General features: G+C 44.9%; 1 protein-coding gene across 16 annotated transcripts in view; it reads left to right on the forward strand.

Moving 5' to 3' along the window:
• Positions 1-19663, forward strand: part of RBFOX2 (RNA binding fox-1 homolog 2) — a 179393-nt gene that overhangs the window by 89756 nt on the left and 69974 nt on the right. The window contains exons 1-2 of one of the 16 annotated variants that reach the window (XM_068943389.1): positions 3666-3765; positions 5297-5427. The exons of 10 other annotated variants lie outside the window; for them this stretch is intronic. In XM_068943389.1, coding sequence (XP_068799490.1) covers positions 5401-5427 — 27 coding nt within the window. In that variant the 5' untranslated portion in view covers positions 3666-3765; positions 5297-5400. Of the gene's footprint in view, positions 1-42; positions 165-553; positions 824-3665; positions 3774-5296; positions 5428-19663 lie in introns of those variants that run through there. 5 more of the 16 variants (XM_068943382.1, XM_068943409.1, XM_068943374.1 and 2 more) reach the window with 5 other exon arrangements.

Genomic DNA, 19663 nt, shown 5'->3' on the forward strand with positions numbered 1-19663 from the left:
AATGTACTGTGTAACCCACTCGTTCTCCCCTTTGTGGCAGAAGGGAGGTCTGTGTAAAATTGACAGCTACCTCCCCAGCATCCTCTTGTTCGGAGATGCTGTCTCTCGCCTCGTGAGGTTCTGCCTGGGGAAGTCACGGAGCTAAACCAGAGCCGTTTGAAATGGTAGGTTGCAGACAAGTACAGGCAGGGGCTGCCCCTTTCTGTAGGGGGGCAGCTGGGGGTGCGGGAGCGGCCAGCGAAGGTGGTCCTCCGCCGCGCTTTTGTCTCCAGCCCTGCCGTGCCTTTATGTTGCCTCCTCCGCGCCCTTCTCTTACCCGGGGGTCCCGGGGTGGGGTGAGGGTGGGGGGGCCCGGTGCGGGTGTTGCCGGCGCTGCGGGGGCGGCGCTGCCCGGGTCGCGCCGGCCGCTGCCCGCGGGGCCGCCGAGCCGGGCCGGGCCGAGCCGAGCCGGGCGGGGCGGGGGCGGGCCCGGCTCGCATTAATTACCTTCGGCATTTGGGGCGGCGCTTGCAGCAGCCATCTGGCTGAGCTGGGGAGGGGGGGGGGCGGTGGCGGCCGTGGCGGGGGGGGGGGGGGGAAGAGAGGCAGCGGAAAGGAAGGGGGAAGAAAGGGAGGAACACGAGAAGAAGAAAGGAAGGAAAAAGGGGCTCCGGGGTGGGGGGGGGGAAACATCCGCGCCTCGTCGGCGAGGCAGAGGGCAGCGCGCAGGGCAGACCGCCGCCGCCGGCCGGGGCTCCACCGCCGTCCAGCCTCGACGGGGTTTTCTCCCTGCGGCCGCGCTCCCCCATTTTGGTTTATGGAGAAAAAGAAAATGGTAACTCAGGTAAGGCTGGCGGGGCGGCGGGCGGGCCCCGGTGCGGCGCCCGGAGCTGCCCGCCCCGGCTTTGTCTCAGCGGCGGGGCTGTCGCCGAGGGGGGTCCCGGCGCACCGGGCCTCCCCCTGCCCGTGTGCCGCGCCGCGACGGGGCGGGAAGTCCGGTCTCCCCGCCGCGGGGCCCCGGCGGCTCCGCGGGGTCGCGGTGTGACCGGCGGGCTGGGCTCCCCACGGCACCCCCCCCCCCCTCCGCGCCTCGGGTCACCCAGGTATTTTAGGGAAGGGGGTTTTCAAGTCCCACGTCTCTAGGCGGCTGGTGCAGCCTTTTAGTGCCCTCTAGGGAGGAAGAGGTGCGTGAGGGGCTTATGCGTGTCTCTTCTCCCAAGTTAGGCTAAATCCGCATTTGAATGGCCGTTCCTAGCCGAGCACAAAGGTAGACGTCTTCCCACCATGTCTTCATCTGGCTGTGGTGGGAGCCATGAGGGCTGAGAAGCCCTTTTAGAGAGATGTAGATGGGGGGGGGGGAGTGGTGTTGCTCGTGTTTTCCTGGAGGGAAAGTGGCTGCGTTAAGGGCAGCTGACGTTTCTAAGGGAGCTTACCCAGCTTCCAGGGCCATTACGTTTCTCCCGCCTTGCAAGGGGATTTTATCGGGCAGCGCTCGCCTTTTAAGGCTGTTATATGTTTTTGGATTTCTTTGGTTTGGAATCTGCAAGTTGCCACCGGGAGGGAGGAAAGGGGGGGGGGGCAAAGGGTGGAGGAGGAAGGCGGCATCACAGAGCTGGAATCCTTTAGAGTTAGGCGTTATATAATGCCCTGCAGTGCCTTGCGGAGCTGGAAACCTTCGGGGGATATTCCCAGAGGGGGTGGAGGGAAGGACTATCTGAAGGAAGTTTTCGTCAGATCTGGGTTTCACAAGTGCTGTTTTTCTGTGGAGCTTTGCAATTTTTAGAATATATACGTGCTGTATTCCTGGCTTTCCTTATCCCTTACTGAATCCTTGTTTGTTGGCGGTGGCTGAGGTTCTGCATGTCCCACTGCAAGGGGCAGTGCTTTCACTGATGCTTGGCTCCAAATAAATCTGCTGCAAGAAGTGATACCCGCTTTGACCCTTTCTGTCTGTCATCTCGCATTGATTTTTAGTGGCTAAAAAAATAGGTCTCTGTCCACTCTAAGGTGTCTTCCCAGGCTTCCAAGCCCCCACCTCGTGCTTTTGCTATTCAGTCCTTTCCATTACCAATTCCTTTTTATCTGGACCAAGGCTTTCCGTTTTGAGACGGGAGAGGTTTGCAGAAATCTCCTGAGGCTTTCTGTAGCTATATTTAGTTTAGTGAATGATCCTGAAAACTGTGTCTTGCAGTCAGGAGTCCATTTGTGTTTTGCTGTGTGCTCAGAAACGTGCCCAGTTAGGTGGAGGTGTACGTCCATAAGCCGCAGATTGGTGCGGGCACGTTTCAGAGTTGCTATGCCCATCTTTGTATGCAATGCGTTCTGTGCTATATGCACGACAATTACGTATGTAGTTTGTGTCTGTGCGGCACAGAAAGGTGCCTGTGATCCCAGTACACAAGTGTATGTAGTTTGTGCGTGCATAGGAGCAGGATCCCTGAAGCGTGGTTGGTTTTGGAGATGTGCAGAGCTTGGGCATGGGAGTCTGGTGGAACACTTTGTTAAACAGGGGAGGTCATAAACTTATTGAAAGATCTGGGATATCCTAATAGACTTCAGGGAAGTCCGTCTTCCTCAGAAAATGTTAATTTACAGACATAGGAAAGGAGACATCAAGCCCATGAATTCTTAGTTTTGCTTGACCTTGAATTGTGACTGTCTTAGGAGTGTGTGCTATGTAGGATATGTCTTCTGGATTTGCATCGTGTATTTACATGCTAGTGTTGAAGAAAATGCGTATTAAAATGACCAGGAAGGGAGGGGAGCTCAGATTAGGGGGGTGTCCGAGTGAATGACTGATATTCAGAATATCAGTCTTTATTCAGAATTAGGGAGCACAGCACGGGTGAGTTCGACTGTAGCATAGTACTGCTTTTTGTAGGGGGAGCATTTGTGTTGCTAGTCTAGTCCTTAACAGTACTTCACTGCAGGTTTGCCTGAGTATAGGGTCTGAAGTAATATGGCATATGCAGAACAGTATCCTCGTCCGCGTTATTCTAATTGTGCAGTATTGTTTGAGGTAGTGGAGTGGCCTTATTCAGAACCTGTGAACTTATTTCATGGGGCTTTCTGTGTATGGAAAGTCAATATCACTGGTATCTTAAGCTAGTCATTGCCACTGAGTAAATACAACACTGCTGTGGATAGTCTCTTGTTCTTTTTGATTCATTTTCCAGACAGTGTTGTCTACCTTGTCTGCGTTTTGCTATGTTTTAGGGAGCAAGCCTCTCCCTCTTTCCTCGAGAAATTGAGAGAGCAGCTTTCGTATATGCCCGAGGGACTGATAAAAACAGAATAAATGTGAGTGGGAATGAGGGAGAAGCTAGAAATAGTGATGAGGAGAAAAGGGGGATACTGGTAGGTAGAAGAAACATGCTTCAAAAATAGGAAACCAAAATTGCTAATGAGAGTTAGAGCTCAGATAAATTAACAGAAAGTACCCTGATCTGATCCCTGTAATCCTAAATCAGTGAAAATGAGTGTTAAACGAGGCCCAGTGCATCGTGTGCTAATTGCAGATGAAAGAGAAAGTCTTGGGTGGATGGGAATTGTATGTTAAAAGGCTTTTTCCTCTGTGCGGTGCATGGTGAGATTGCTGGCTTGTGCGGAGCACAAAGCCCTCCCTTTCTTGGACAGCCCAGTGCCTTGCTGGCGTTTTCCTCGGAATCTGTTTCCCATCAGGGCTGGGAGAGGGGGAAGGTGTCGAGCATCTCCGAGAGTGGGAAGGGAGCCGCTGCCTCCTTAAGGAGTCCCGCCAGCCCATGTGGCAGCCGGCAGCGCTGGAGCGTACGTATGTACGTGTGTGTGTGTGAGAGCGCGCGCGCATGCATGTATGTATGTGTATGCCTTTGTAATGAATCACCCCGCCATTGTCTGCTCCCCTCCCTGCTGCCGGGCATGGAGCCTTTCACCTGGGCTGCTGCCTGCTCTCAGGCCTTCTTCCAAGGTGGGAAGAGGAGGAGAAGGAAGGGCGGCTTGCGGTAATGAGAGCCAGACCAAGGAGAGGCGCAGTTTTTCAAACTGCGGCACCCCCTTTTCCCTCTTTCTCTGTCTTGAGTTTCTGTCTTTTGATGTGGGTGTAGGCAGGAACATCTGAAGGTCCCCTTTTGTGCAGTTGTAGGATCACTGGTCTCCATTTTGTGGCACTATTTGAAGCGTCTTTGCTGCCCTGCCTGCCAGCATGCCCCCTCTTGTCCCCCCCAGCACCCCTCGGAGGCTCCAGCCAGCACCGTTTATCTTGGCACGTGTTTGGCTTGCTACGCTCTGCCCAGGGCTCGGGGAGGTGATGGCGTTTGTGGCTTTGAGACTAATTTATGTCCTTGTTAAAATGAACCAGCCTCATTTTTTCCAGAGGTTTTCTTCCCTTTCCCTTCCCCCTTCCGTAACCCTTTCCCTGCCAGACCCTCTGTATAGCTGTGAGACAACCTTGTGCAGCTAAAAGTTGCTCACTCAGTCGATGATTTTTTTTTTTTTTTAAACAAATACAGAGCTCCTTAAATGGAGATCTTATTTAAATCAGAGCAGCGGCTGACTCATTAAAGGCCTCTCTGTCTCCTTTTCTTTCCTCTGCCTCATTTTCTTTCCCTATCTTTCTCTACCTACCAGTACAGTAACGATGAGATAAAGTGGATCTTTGTCTGCACTCCATGTTGGGATCGTGCAAGGGGTGTATATTTGGAAGAGGAGGAGGGCAGGAGATGGGGAGCCCTGTCACGACAGGCACCTTGTGCTAGCTAAAAATGTACAATGCATCCTATTATAGGAGACCGTCCTCCTTTGTTTGAACTGTCTGCGAGGAAGACCAAGTCCCAGGACAGCCTCCCCCCTCCTGTGCCCTTATGTCTGCTTTCGGATACGTTCCCCTTCAGGCCAGCTGAATGCTGCAGGGTGCATGTGAACCCCCCCCCCCTTTAAAAAAAAAAAGGGGAGGGGGAGGCAGACAAACAAAAACAAACAAACAAAAAAAAGAAAAACCCCAAAGCCCCACAGCTTTTCCCATGCTTTGAGAGGCACTCCCCTTTTTACTCCCTGACTTCTCACAGGAGCTACCGCTATTCTACTGTCCTCTTTCCTTTCTTCCATGGTTTCGTCTCCATTTCCTTTTGGACCTAGGGTCCTTGCTGTTTGCTCTTTGGTTTGACGTTACTCTTGCAAACTTGCATGAGCTGTCTGAAAGGGATTGTTCTTTTCTCGGTCCTAGGCCTTGTGCTCCTTTCCTTTCTTTGCCGTTCCGCAAGTGGTGCTTGTTTACGTATTACCTGACTTTGTGTCTATGTGTATTCCCTAGTTTTTGCTTCCCTTCTACTGTTTGTCGTAGGACTTCGTTTTAACGCTGCAGACACCATGTCAGCAGCAGAGGTTTGTGTGAGAGGAATCCTGGCCAGTCACTTTTCCAGGAGAATCTCCCCCGGAAATTGAAGGATGGATCTCCAGCTCGCTTTCCCTGATGTAAGGATATGTTTGTTTGTGGGTCTACGGATTGTTTCTATAACTGTTGCGATACTCGGAGATTTAACTGCTGTTTGAGAAGAGCTTATTCTTAAGGGCTTAAAAATCAGTGGGGCCTGCCAGAGCCCAGTGAGTGTTTTTTTCCAAGTCCTTTTCTCTCTACCACCTTTCCTGAGTACTTTCACATGCACTGGAGTAGAAGTGAATTGCTGTAGGCACTCACGTAGCAGCCTTGGCATGGCAGAAGCTGCATTTAATGTTTCTTGGGCAGGGTGGAAATGCAAAAGGGAAATTGATACAGCCGTGCCATTTCCTTAAGTCTTGTCCTCGAAATAATCTTATCGCTCCCTAACGTGTTTCTTCTGCAGATGACTAGGTAACTAACCTTTGGTAGCTGGGAATTGAGAAAAGAGGATGCTTAAGTTTACTATGGGTACACACTGTGATACTGAGTTGAAAAAGCTATGTAAATGTAAAGTACTATTTTATTCTTACTTTGAGAGCTATTAGTTAGTGAAGTATCTGGATTAGTGCAAACGTCTGTAGTGAACTGCCAAAAAAACATTCAACTTGGAGAGGAGGAGGGCAGCCCATAAAGAAACCAGTAACCTGTTTCACTGCAAGATATTCATGATGGCTCTATTATATTTAATTAGTATTGACCATCACTTTACTATAAAATTCTGGTGGGAAGAGAGCCTGATATTTGTTAGACATACCTGGGTTCTTGCCTCATTAACAAGTGCTTACTGTTCCCGTTTTGGATATGTATGTTTTCAGCAGAAGATGCGTACGGATACTTCCCCCTTTACGGAAGGAGTTTCTTTAACCTGTGCGAATTGACTCCTAGCTGCAAAGTCACAGACTTAACTAAAGGGTATCCCTCAGAGGTCTTAGTGCCAGGGAAGAAGTAGTAAATTTGCCTCAGTAGAGTCCCAAATGTTATTTAAAAGGATTTAGTCAGGTACTCTTCCTATCTGACCTGTTCCCTGAGATCTGCATAGAGAAATCTTACTTTCCTGCCAGAAATATTTTTGACGGTTAGTGTAGGGTTATTTATGATCCTGCACTCTGCAGGATAATTTTTGTTTTCATTGGGTTGCTAGAGGTTGTTGCCTTGTGACCAGTGAAGACTGGAGATATATAGGCTCTTTTTGTAGTGTTCGTAGAAGCTAAAGTGATTAATGCTCATTGAAAGCTTTTGGAAAAAAGAGCGCGCTTCACGTATATGAAAGAAAATAGAACAAGTGCTGTGCCTGTTCACTTCAATAGTGTGCTTTATTTAAAATATCTGCTCAGTTATGTCAGTGGACAGTTTTGCAAGGCAAAGAGATCAATATTACAAGCTGAACTGAAGAGTATCAAAACTGAAATGGGCAAAGCACTTCAGTTCTGACGTGTCCATATTTTAAGTTGTGAAAGGAAACCTTCATTTGTTCTCCTTATTTCCATGTCTTTTATGATAGTCTTTAATCACATGATTGCATGCTATTTTTTTTCCCCGCCACAAGAAAGGAAAGAAAAAAGAGTGAACCCTCCATGTGTCCCCATCACCCCCAGTATATGTGGCACGGTGATGACCCATGCAAGTATCGGTAACAGGGTTGACAGTCCCAGATTCATCCCACAGACTTCTGCCACTTATACAGAGTGTGTAATTAGCTGTCATTTTTTATGTAGACCAGCTTGATAAGTGTTTGCCAGTTGGTTTTGCATATTTGCTGACAGCAGAAGAATGGTGAGTTTTGGCAATATTAGGTTCTCTTTTGGACTTTGGGAGTGTACATTAGCAGGCACTTTTTTCCTTCTCTTCCATTCCCCCATGACCTCTCCTGTCTCACCTCTGCTATCCATCGTGATTCTTTAATTTGCGTGAGCTCCTGGCTCTAGTCCATCTTCCCTGCCCCGTAAATAATAGTCTCGCTCTTTCAGACTTTCTTGTGCCTTTTCCCTTATGCTCAGTGCAACTGGCTGGACAAGGCGAGGGGCGTTGTCCTTTCCATCTTCTTCCTTTCATTCCCTTCTCATGATCTCTAACCAAGAGCCTCTCCTGCCCAAGTTCATGTCCTTACTGCCCTGTCCCCTTTTCTCTCTTTTCAAGTTAGTGTCTCATCCTATTTTGTCGAACTACTACTTTGCCTTGTTAGTTCCAGTTCTCTCTCAGCCGATTGTTAGGTTTGCTTATTCTTTTTCTACATCTCCTCCTCCTCCTCCCTGTCCTCGCTTCAGTCTCCTTGTCGTATTCTTTTTTAGCTTCCCCACCCACTCCTTCAGTTCCTCATTTGATTTGCATTTCCTTGCTCCCATTGCAGTCAACTTGTCTAATCTGTCCTTTTTTTCCCCCCTCATCACTAAGTCTGTTCTCTTGGTTCCCAGGTTCCTTGTCCCAATTTACTTTTCTTCTGCTATCCTTTCAGATCTGTTTCTTGTTTTCTTTGGATCTGAAGTGGGTAACTGCAACTCCACGGTTACTTCATCCCTACAGTACAGGAGTAGGTAGTCTTCCTGCTGTTGTTGATTTCTAGACCTGGATCTGACGTGGCCTGTATCTCCTGTGAAGCTGTTAATCAGCCCCGGACTGGAGCTTGAAATCACAGAAAATGGGACTAGAATGGCACCTTCAGGAGTTCTCAAAAGCATATCTATTTCATGCTAGGATCAACTACACCTAAACCATTCTTGACAGAGGTCTTGAGTAACTTGCCATAAAGAACATTTGCAATACCACCACCTGCCTTGACAATCTCTATGCACTACTAAGTCTTTTGTAATATTTAACATGGATCTATTTGCCACCGTTTGTTCTTTCTGTGATAAATATAAAGAAAAGATTAATTCTTCCCTTTGCATCAGCTTTCACATATTGACATTTTTTTCTCAACTTCAGTCTTTTTTTGGACTGTCCTGTATGGCTTTGTTAGCAAATTTAGTTAGTAACATCTTAAGATGTGAGCACAGTAGTTTTCCAAATTTTTGTTATAACTTTAGTTGGATTTTGATGGCTCTTTAGTGTGGTTACTAAAAATATAGGTCCCTGAAATGAAGATAACTCTGTTAAATATGAAGTCGTTTCTTCATGGATGTGTTGGTCTTTTCAGAGTTTTTTTGTTGCTGTTCTTGTGTTTTAATCATAAACAAGGCAAAATATTCCTCCCACTTCTTTCTCAGGTTGGATTGATATGGCTGAAATTAACCAAAAACGGAACAACCCCAAAATCAAATGCGAGACAGCATGAAAAAGATTCTGCTCGCATAGTTTCTCAGAATTACAAACCACTGAAAACAGGGTCTTACAATAGAAAGTGTTAGCCAGCCTTAATAATAGGTGGCACTACCAGCCCTGCCTGTAATGGAGGCTTTCACCCCGAGTAGTCTCTAAGTACCTAACTGCAATTGCACTCTAAGTAGCCTGTAATCTGAGGGTGCAAGGAGACACCAAAAATGTCTGAGTAACTGGGAGGGTAATCTTCTAGCAGCCTCTGAAGAGTGCCCTCAGGCTGGGAGTCTTGAGTACAGTTAAAACCCTCTGAACTGTCCTCCTTATTTAGAGACCGGTTATCCTGCTTAAAATTCATAGTCTCTGTGGTTCTAGTCCTGGGGAGTTTAGGATTTCTGTGTGCTTTATCAGTCCTGCTCTCACTGAGCTTTCTGACTTTGAGGGCATATTTGACTTTCAGATAATTGCTTTTGATTAACCAAGATTTAGCTAATCAGAGTTTGACCTATGCAGTGCACAGATCATCATTCACCCATCAGGTCTCACTGAGGCTTCCTGTATGAAGCCTACGTTCTTCCTCCAGTCCTAATAGCAAAACCTGCTTTAAAGTACTTTTTAAATTGCTTGTTTTGTTTTGTTTTTTTAAAAATCTCCTTGGAGAGAAGATCTGATTTCTTGGATAGTGCCAGTCCTCCCTTAGCTAATGTACCCTCAAAGAGTGGTGAAACCCTTAATTCGATTTGTTGTTTGTAGCTTTTCTCATTTTTGGTATTGTTCAGAGTAACATATAAAAGGAAATTATCAAAACTGAACAATCTATTCAAAATATTTAAGAATATTAGGGAGTGGAGTAAGAAAGGCTTTTGTTTTCCAATTTATCTCTTCCCTCTTTGTAAAAACTGATTGTGATAAACATGGCAGCAAGGGAAAGGATTTCAGAATTTCAGTAGGCAGGATTTTATATCTATATTATCCTAAGCTGAAAGAGATCCTTCATGAGTCAGGAGGCAGAGGAGAAAGAGCTTGGTAATTTGGTGAAATTAGTGAATTAGTCAATTTGACTCCTGGTAGAACTATAGGCTATTGTGGTATGTTAGCTTTGTTCAAATATTTAGTGCACATTAGTTTGCTGTAACTTTTTCTTTATTTTCTTTGTGTGCATGATGAAACTGTTTAATTTGGTTATATTTACTATGTAAAACCATTCTCTGATACGCTTTTTCTTTGTTTTCCCCCTTCCCATTAGATAAAGCCTTCTTCTGTCTTGAAGCAGTGGGAGAGGGAGGACATGTACTTCTAGGAATCTCTCTTAGGAGTTTGGTTTTGTGGCTTGTTTTTTGGAGGGGTTTCTTTAGTCAGCTTGGACCTGTGTGAAGGTCCAGTGCATGGTAAAGGGGATAGGGAGGAGAGAAGCAAAATTCAGGGAGGTTTGTGACTGGAGGCTGCGGTGAGACCTAGAGACAGCTCTCTTTTCCCAGTGTCCTTTACAGGGACATGGGTGACAGGGTGTGAATGAGCAACTGCGGTAAAGCTAACTGATAGAATTGTTTGAAGAGTAACATGCACTCATTTTTGTGTTCAGAATTGAGTGCCATCTTTGGGGATACCTAAAAATGCAATCTCATAGTCAGCTTAAGTTGGTCTTAAATTCTGAAACTGAACGCTACCCTGGTCCATGCTCCCAGCAGTGTGTTTCCCGCCTGCTGCTGCTGGGCTGGAACAATTTGCTGATCTGATAGGAACCAGCCCTATGTGTGAGGTAGTGCTTATGTGTTGTGTGGTGTGTGTGTTTGTTTGTGTGTGTGTGTGTGTGTGTGTTTTCCTTTCAGTGGGGTTAGTTTGGAGCAAGATCACTACCCTTGTGATTGTGTAAGTGCCAGAACTAGTACAAAATAGCATGTAGTCGAGGAGAGACTGACCCTCTTGGTGGCAGTAAAAATTTAGGCCATCCGAAGCCAACTGTGAACCTGCATCCTGAGAGTAATTTTCTGAGGGACTGTGAATCTTAAAAGGCATTGTTGGTTAAAATTCGGCGAGATGTGGGAATGGGTTTACCTGGTAACGTGAACTTAGGAAGATGGAAAAAAAATTACTGCTGAGCTCTTGCTGCTCCATCAAAAAGCAAGGCTTCTAAATGCATTGTCATATTCAGTAAGATGAATCTGAATAAATGAGATTAAGGATCCCTGAACCATGTTTTTCATCAGTTTTGAAACTGTAAGCTTTAGGCAGCCTGGTGGCAACTTTGTCTGTAGACAAAATGAAGGTCCTCCTGAAAGAAGCCCCACTGTCAAGAGGTGGTGGTGTTACTGTCCATCTCAGCTTTCAACTCAAATATGAGATCTCAAGATTTTTTTGTTAAGTATACTCTTAATTAGTTCTGACTATGAGCTGCAGGAGTGTTGCAAGTGTGGTGCAGAAGTAAGCAGAAAGCTTCATTGGGGGCTAGAGACATCAGATTGTTAAGATCCGTAACTACCCTGTTTCCTATCTGTCATCTCAAAGCCTCCCTGTTTGATGCATGGCCAAAGTCCTGCCTGGCAGTTGAGCCACATGACTGGTAATACATCTCACAGCCAGTCCTATGATTAAAGCAGAAATATCCAGAGAACCGAAGTGGGGGGAGGTAGGGAACTCAGGGTTATTGTGTATATAACAGAGAAGAAGAAAAATAGCTAGAGCTGAGTAATTGAAATTTCTTAGTATTTTGGAGGAATATAAAGGAGGATAAATTTCATTCTTCCAGGGGGTTTATAGAGGACTGCAGTGTTCTCGAAAGCGTAACAGGCCTTTGGATTCAGCTATGAGACTCTGAGTGTTGCTGTACAATTATTCTGAGATACTATCTAGCATAAATCTAGGAGAAAAGAAGCTGGTGGCGGGAAAGAAACACGTTTGATTGGCATGATTCTAAATGCATAGCTGTGATGAGTCTCCTGGCTACTATTCTGGTAATCATTGCAGAAGAGGATTAGATGGTGACCAGGCCTCCTGCAGCAAATCTAGCTGAAGTGGTTTAGTAGTTGTCCCCAGCTGTGTCTGTTCCACCTTTCTGCTGGCAATTATTGTCCCCTGCATCAGAGTTGACAGAAACAGACCATATGTGAGCTTCTCATCTGCCTCAATTCAGAGTCAGGTGCTTTAGTTCAGATATGGCTGAAATGCATGTAGATATTCCATTACTTACTCTGATATGATGACAGCAGTATCCAGCAGAAGCAGAACACAAAGCTAGAGGCAATTGCTTAAACCGTTTTCTCTGTAGTCACCAAAGAAGATCTGACTGTAATTGTAATATGTTGGTGGTCCTCATGCCCTATAGTATGGAATTTCGGGATTCTGGAATGGCTTCAAATTGCTAACATGCTACAGGGTGCTATAAAAGCATATATTAAGTCATCACATGGTCATCTTAAATGTTTTTGGAGCGTCATCCATTTAAATGGAAGCTGATATTTAATTTCTGAATTGAAAGAATGTTTTTCACATACATTTGTCTTCCTGTAGGTCTTCTAAATTACTCGTTTTTGAAGGACAAGGAAAACAAAGGAATTTTAGGTCAGAATAAAGTTCACTGGCAGGTGTGGGCTGCTGCTTATGCGACCACTATCATTGGCTACTTAATTAACTTTAACTCTTAAAAATTTAATAGCACACAAACAATGCTCCGTCTGTGAAGAGCTTTACGAGCCTGAATACGTGAAGTTGGAAAGGACCATCCAGACCACAAAAACATATTATAGAGGACTGATTTGTTCTTGGACTCAAGGCATGGCCAGTTCTGTAAGATCTCAGCGTTGCCTGCCCTGTTGCTTCCAGCAGAGCAGGGCAGTTCAGATCCCTTTGAAGTAGGTAAAGATAAGTCAGAAACTGAGTGTTGAGGGCTCTGTGCTGATGAATGTTTCTCGAGTTTGACAATGAGGAAGCATGTCTGTGGGCCATACTGGCCCATCTGGGGTAAGATTGTGTGGAAGCTATCCAGCGATCTGGGTCTCCTGCTTCCAAAGCCGTGACTGTGGTTGCAAAGTGACATCTGTTTCCAGGGAACAAGTTTGTAGGATGGAGTGACTGTCTTTCTGTTCCACACGGCACTTTCCAACAGATGAGAATGTATTCAGTTTCCCTGGGTCCTCATTATTTTGGCTTAAAACTTCAACTTAAACTAAAACTTAAATCCTCAAAGAAACAAATCACTTTTGCTTTTTCTCATTTTCAGTTAATTGTGCTCCTTCTCAGGCAATGAGAATTATAATCTCAACCGTTTATACACTCATGCTGTAGGATCTCCTTTCTTCCTGTCCTCAGTTGTGATATTATGTATTTTTTACGCATCTTTTAAGGGGGTGGTTGTACTTTTAAAAATCATGGAAAAACTGGCAGGTTATGTAGAAATCTTGTGGGGTTTGAGATCAATTGACAGTGATAGTAACCTGATATGGCAAATCTTTCCTTCTCTCTCCCCAGGGTTGTCTGCTCTGCCATTTGGATGCTATTAGGGCTGATATGATACAAATTAACTTTCTCATCTGTTAATATTTATTTTCTTAAGATCTCTCATGATTCAGAAGCCACAGATTTAAATGTTGTTTTCCTAATACTCTTCTCTTTGCAAAAATGCCTTTTTCCCCTTGTTGCTGTACTGCTGGATATATACTCTGTCATGGGAATAATATACTGCTGTACAGTCAGCAGAGGAGCTCTCATCATTTTGATGTCTACTGCAAAATGGTGATTCCTACTCTAAATTACTTGGTGAGATAATTACTCATCTTCCAACGTATTTTGATTGCTCTATATGCAAGACCTGTTAATAGGATAGAGAAGTAGGAGGTGTCTTTGGGCCAGCTTGAGTCTGACTTCCAACAGGGTCCTTCCTTAGCCTTAGCAATACGAAGGACAATTATGGTGGCAGATAAGAGCAGGAATGTAAAATCTCAGGACTCTGCTGGCAGAGCAGCAGAATTGTTGTTGCTCTTCAAACAACAGATCTTTTTGCTGGCATTGCTGATGACCAGAGTCTTGAATGGAGGCTGCTGTTAATCTTACTGGAGCCTTCATTCAAAAGGGACACAGGAAAGCAGCAAGTGATTGATCTAACTATTCGGTAGCCAGCTCCTCTTCCTTGAAATACTATCTTGAGAGAGAATACTATCTTTGCAGCTCAGTGCTTAATTTGGGAGCCAGTTCATGCTGTAGAGCATGGTAGATGAGAGAGAATTTCATTAATGTGAAACTGGTCATCCAGAACAGGCTATATAGCAGTTGGATGCTGTCTTGGTAAAGGGAAAAAAAATGCACGCTCATTGAAATCCTGTGAACTCGAGTCTTGCAGTAGGAAGCATACTGCTGATGTGCTGGAAGGCCCTCCCTATGTGGAAACTTAGGGAAAGACCCCACCATTCCCCTTCAAAGGCTTAAAGGCAGTTAAAGTGAGATGGCAGCGGAATTTAGTAATTCTACGCGAGGTTGCAGCTCTACAGACCCTGCTGACTTGTTCCGTACGTTGCACCTACCCAGCCATGCCCAACCTGTGGCAGTGCTGAACCATTTGGAGTCTGGCTTGTACATAAGCTGGGTCAGGATCCGGATATGAGGAATTTCTTCTCCTTGAGCCTGGATACACGTAGTCTGATAGGCATCGGTAAGAACGTGTGATGCACCGAGATTGCAGTTAAGTTACCGTAAGCTTTTAAAACATGGGCACTGGGAGTGGCGGAAAAGCCCCCTTTCTTATATATTACTAAGTGAAGCATTTACCAGGAAAGGGTGTCTTTTGGCTTCCCTTCACTCAGAGTAGGCTTAACTTGGTTTTCTGAAGGCTTCTCTGCATGTTTGGTGACCACAGAATATTTTATGTTGGATCTTTTTGAATCTAGTGAGAAAAGTGATGGAGGCTGACATGAGAGTCTGGTTTGGAGCACAGTGAAGGGATTTTGGACCCCCTATGAATATGACCCTGAAGAAGTGCCACGTGTACTTCCTTCTCCAGCTTGCTTCAAAATTTACTGCAAATTTTTGGTGCCTCCCCCCGCCCCCCAAGAACTTGTCATCTTTGAAAGTGTTTTTTTAGGGGAGAGTATAGCTAAGGCCTTGGAAGAAGAGCAGGCTTTTAGCACTGAAAGTCAAAATAGCCCCCAGTACGAGTGATGTACAGATGATGGCTGATTAGATGAATGTGTTTTCTGTTGAGTCCTCAACCTGTTTTCTAGCCAATTTTATTCATGCCAGTGATGGCAAAGTTCTGTACATCTGTTAGCATCCCACAGAGTGCCAAGCAGAATTGCAAGAAACAGAAGAATGCTAGAATAAATCCATCACTTAAGGAAAGGAGTTGTGGTGCAAAGAGACAAAGTTTCACATTTCCGTCCTTGACCAGGCACTGAGGCTTGGTGTTTTGTGTTTTGGGTTTTTTGGTCTTTCAAGGTGTGCTGTTAAAAGGTCTCACCTCTGTGGGGTCTTAAAGCAAATTCTTTTCACCCAGAGTTAGATCGCTACACCACAAAGCCAGGGGCCCCACAAGCGTTAAAAGCAAAGCATGTAGTAACGGTTGTCTGTATCTCACTGGAAGCTGGAGCACCTTGTTACTCACTTGCAGTGTTTTTTGCCTGTTTGGGAAGTAACTGGAGCTGTACTCATGAATACTTGATGCTCTCAGGTGCCTGTTGAAGGCTGCAGTGAAGAAGGGCTGAGAGAGAGGAGATGGTGTGGGAGCGGAAGAGGCAGAACAGGGAACAGCCATGCCGCTGTGTATTTCTCTTCTCTTTTATCCTAATAGACTTCTCATCAGGATGAATATGTTCTGAAATATTTATTGCCCTATTTAAATATTCATCGCTGCAAAGGCAGCGCAGCCTCATGGCAGCCGTAGAGCCTCAAGGGATGGGGGCTGCAGCAGTCCTTGGCATTTCCATTCAGTAATATGATAAAAATATAGAAAATATTGGGCATTCCCCCAGTACAAGATTGACGTGAGCAGTCAGGCGTACCTCTTGGTGTTTCCTCTTCACGCCAGAGACTTGCGTTTGCTCTTAGGCTCATATGCTGGGGTGCCTCTCTTGGTTGCCAGATGCTAATGCTTTTCTCCAGGACCGTATCCTGGAGTGAGCTGCTTTGTTTCGCCTGACGCTTTCTGTGTGAAAGGGGATGTACAGAAGGGGAGACTGACTGGCTGAAAGGGTTTAAGTTTTGTCTAGCATGTTCTCTTGTCTTTCTGAAGGTGTGAGCAGATAGAGCAAGGAAGAGAAAAGGACCTACTCGTCGTTCGATATGCTTTGCTCTGGAGGTCTGCTGCGAATTACAGAAGGGTTAATTTCACTGGAACTCGTATTGCAATATATTAATTTAGCTGCAGATACTGACAGACGTGCCAGTGCTGTCAGATGCTCGTATATCAATTTAAGTTTTAAGGTTTATCGATTTAGCTTCAGTAAAATATAACTGTTTAAAAGTGCGACTACCAGTCTACCAGTAATATACAGTAGTTAATGAGAATGTTTGTTATATTACTGTTGTTAAACTGATGCATGTTTTAGTGTGGACAAGGCATTGATGCAGTGTTGACAAGGATGAGCAGCTTGCTTTCAAAGATTTGGAGGGAGCTGCTCAGTATGGGCATGAAATAATTATGCCCAGCTGAGAATGAGCTGTCTGAAAGGTGTTCAGATGTGCTGCTGAGCTCATGCCTCACTTCTGAGCGGTGCTGGTGGCCTGTGTAGGGGAGATCCCCATGCTGGTTTGTGGTTACAGACAGGGATTTGGTAAACATACATTAGCTGAAAGGCTTAGGGGGAAAGAGACTTCACAAGGATTTAAAAACAAAGGGGAACTCTTTTCTGGAATACCTGACAAATTCGTTGTGTATAAACCACGCTTATGCTGGCTTAAATGGGGACACTCTAAAAGTGTAAGTGAAACAGGTTGTGACAATAACATGCTAAATGTACAAGCAGCCTCTTGTTCTGGGATCAGGCGGTTTTCAGGTGAATTTTCAAGTTATGCTTAATCTAACATAACCATGGGCTGCTGTGAAAAGGGTAGTCTCCCTCGTCTTTCTGCCCTGGCTATATGTTCCTGCCTGCTCACTCCTTTGGATCTAGTGCTTAGGCAGATATGAGGCGGTGAGGCAGTTCAGTTTATGGTCAAACAGAAGACTAGTCTTTGGATTAACTTTCTGTCTATGGCCATGGGATAACTAGGTATCATACAACAGATGGGGAAGGAAGCAGAGCCACTTGTTTTGATCCCGTTTGGTAGTTTATCATATTGTGTGAAACGCGAAACTGCACCTATACTTCTCAATGGCTTGTTCCTCTCGATAAGACTAAGCTATTACACTTTTGGATGTGTCTGCTGCTCAGTTTAATGTGCTTTAATTTATGTACGCTGACTTTCAACAGCTTTTCTTAGCTTTCTAAAATATTGTCCTGTAAAGCTGCCTTTAGATCATCTCTTCAGGCCTTATGGACATTTCAGGCTGTTACGTTTCATACAGGTACCTCTGTTTTGAATCACCTAATATTTTCAGCACAAAAGGTAATAGCTGTGATTTAAAGACATGAAGAGCTCGAAAGGGATGGATCCTTCTCAATAGCTGGATTAATGACCATCATTTAAAAATCAGTAAACAAAATAAAATGGTGTCTTTTATCAGAGCTGAATTTATCAGGTTCAGCTTCTGGCTATTGGCTTTCTCGATGCTTTTGTTCATTAGATTAAATATTGGTGTCTTTTTTTTTTTCTTCTCACTGTTAATATACTTTCACAAAATAATCAGTTGTCACTTAATTTTTTTTTAATGATAAGTATTTTCTCCACTCCTGAAGTCACTTCATTGGCTCTTTTCTGTTCCTTGTTCTGTTTTTTTAATTCCCTTTTAAAAAGTGCTTACGTGGAACGTGTCTCTTATTTTTGATCTGGCCAAGGCCACATACCAAAGTAATATTGCTTCCTTACTCCTACTTGTTAGGAATATGTACAAACCATTGTATTCACCCTTTTTTACTAGACTGTTGCGTTGGTGAGCTGCTTCTCTGAGGCCCTTAATTCCTTTTCAGAGTCTCTGCTTTCCAGGATACATAACGAAGGCTTCCTTTTAAACGGAAAACTCATCTTGGAACAAATGAATAACAGAAGATAGGAGAATGCATTATTGGAGTAGAAAGTTAAACGTGGGAAGAAATCTGCGTTTCTAAACCATCAAAATTCTGTTCTCGAGCATTTGCCAAGTCAGTCACAAATTTCTTCCACCCGCACCCCAAGAGCAGATTGATACAATATTGTTGCTTTGTTATTGAGTCCTGGCATTTGAGTCACAGATGAGTCTCGTTTGCCTTGGCTGGGGCTGTGTGCATCTGATCCAGTCTGTTCAGTATTGAATTTTGACCATACCCACAATAGACCTGTGGCAGTGAAAGTGTAACAGGGCTGAGAGATTTTGCTGCTTGCGTAGGAAAGAATCTCAGGAGGAGCTCTGACTTTTGTATTTTAGTATGCTGCATACGTCTCTTCCCCCACCTTTGCTCCGTAGTCACGTCCGAACGTACAGCTCTGCGCTATGGTTTCTGCCAGCTCTGCAGTTCTTTCCAAGGCATTCAGAGCCTTTCCAATTGATTCCAGATGTGCTCTCTCCTTCCCAGTGTTTTCTCCCTTTCTCCTCCTCAGCTGGCAGCAGAGGCAGGACTGATTTTTTCCTTGTGAGTTGCTGAAATGGGTACAGGCAGTTAGGAGGACGCTCTGCTATCCTGTGAAATAGGGAGAATTGAAGGGGGCCTACATAACTATTGCATAAGTAAAGCTGACTGGGCTTTGAGGTTTTTTTCCTCACTGGTTGTCCCTCCTCCAGTAGCCAAGTCAGCTCTGAGCAGCACCTCTGCACAGCTTGGTAACATCTTCAGCCCTTCTGTTTACAGAAGGGGAGAGGGAGACGGGGAAGTCTGGTGCCAAAAGTGATCTTCAAAACCCTTCCTAGCGGAGCACTGTATGTATATAGAGAGATCCAGAAGAGTCTATTATGGATTAGATATGTGACACAGGCTTTGAAAAATCCCTGTGACTAAAGTAGATATCACATCTTTCTAAGGGGCTATATGAACTTCTTGAAGATTTAAAATTTAATTAAAAAAATTGAATTTTTGAGGTTGCAAGAATAAACCTCTACACAAGCGCACTTGGTGATGCACTTGCAGATTTAGGGAGACAACCCATTTCTAGTGTGGGGGTGAGATGAAAGTCTGCTTATCTGTCCAGCTCAGGTGCCTGGTTGGAGAGGCAGATGTCATTTTAGGAATATGGTGTCACTCGGAGAGCTGCCATCTTCCATAGCTCTTGAAATAGAGGCTCCTGAAGTGAGCAGCTGATTGCAATATTAGCTGGTATGCCAATAACTTTGATACTATCCTGACATGCTGGTAGAGAATTACCGTGGATCCAGGGGATATTTTCTTCCCTGTTCTGTTTCCACGTTCTGCCGTTCTTATTTTACCAGGAAACCGCGGGTTAGCAGGCAGAGGAGTCGGGCAGAAAGCCGATGCTGGCTGGTCCTCTCTGCCGCTTCATAGTTATGTACGTGAGCACCCAAGTGCCAGGCGTGCGGTTTTGTATTTTGCTTATTCGGATACAACCATGGAGCACTTCTGAAAGGGCAGTTTCTGAGCTCTTCCCCATCGTTGGCCTCTTGTTCCTGCTGCCTCCATGTGTAAGAATGCACAATCCGACAGCTGTTCCGAGTTTGATCAATTTGCTAATTTATTGAAAAACTAATCATTGAGTTAGCTCATGGTTACCTTGGATTAAGCATGTGTGACACATGTGCTGCAGTGTACTGTTTCTTAGTTTTGGTTCATTTCATTTCTGGTGCAAAAGAAGAAACTTAAGCCTCTTTGCCCAACAGTAAAGGTCTCCGCCTTTTATAGCGGGATGCTTCTGCCACTCTGGATACCTGTTGGATTAGTATTTGACTAGATCCAAAATGTTTGATGACACTTTTTATTGTGTATTGATTTGTTGAAAACTAGTTGTCTT

This window comes from Struthio camelus, chromosome 1, assembly GCF_040807025.1.
Source record: "Struthio camelus isolate bStrCam1 chromosome 1, bStrCam1.hap1, whole genome shotgun sequence".
Classification (NCBI taxonomy): domain Eukaryota; kingdom Metazoa; phylum Chordata; class Aves; order Struthioniformes; family Struthionidae; genus Struthio; species Struthio camelus.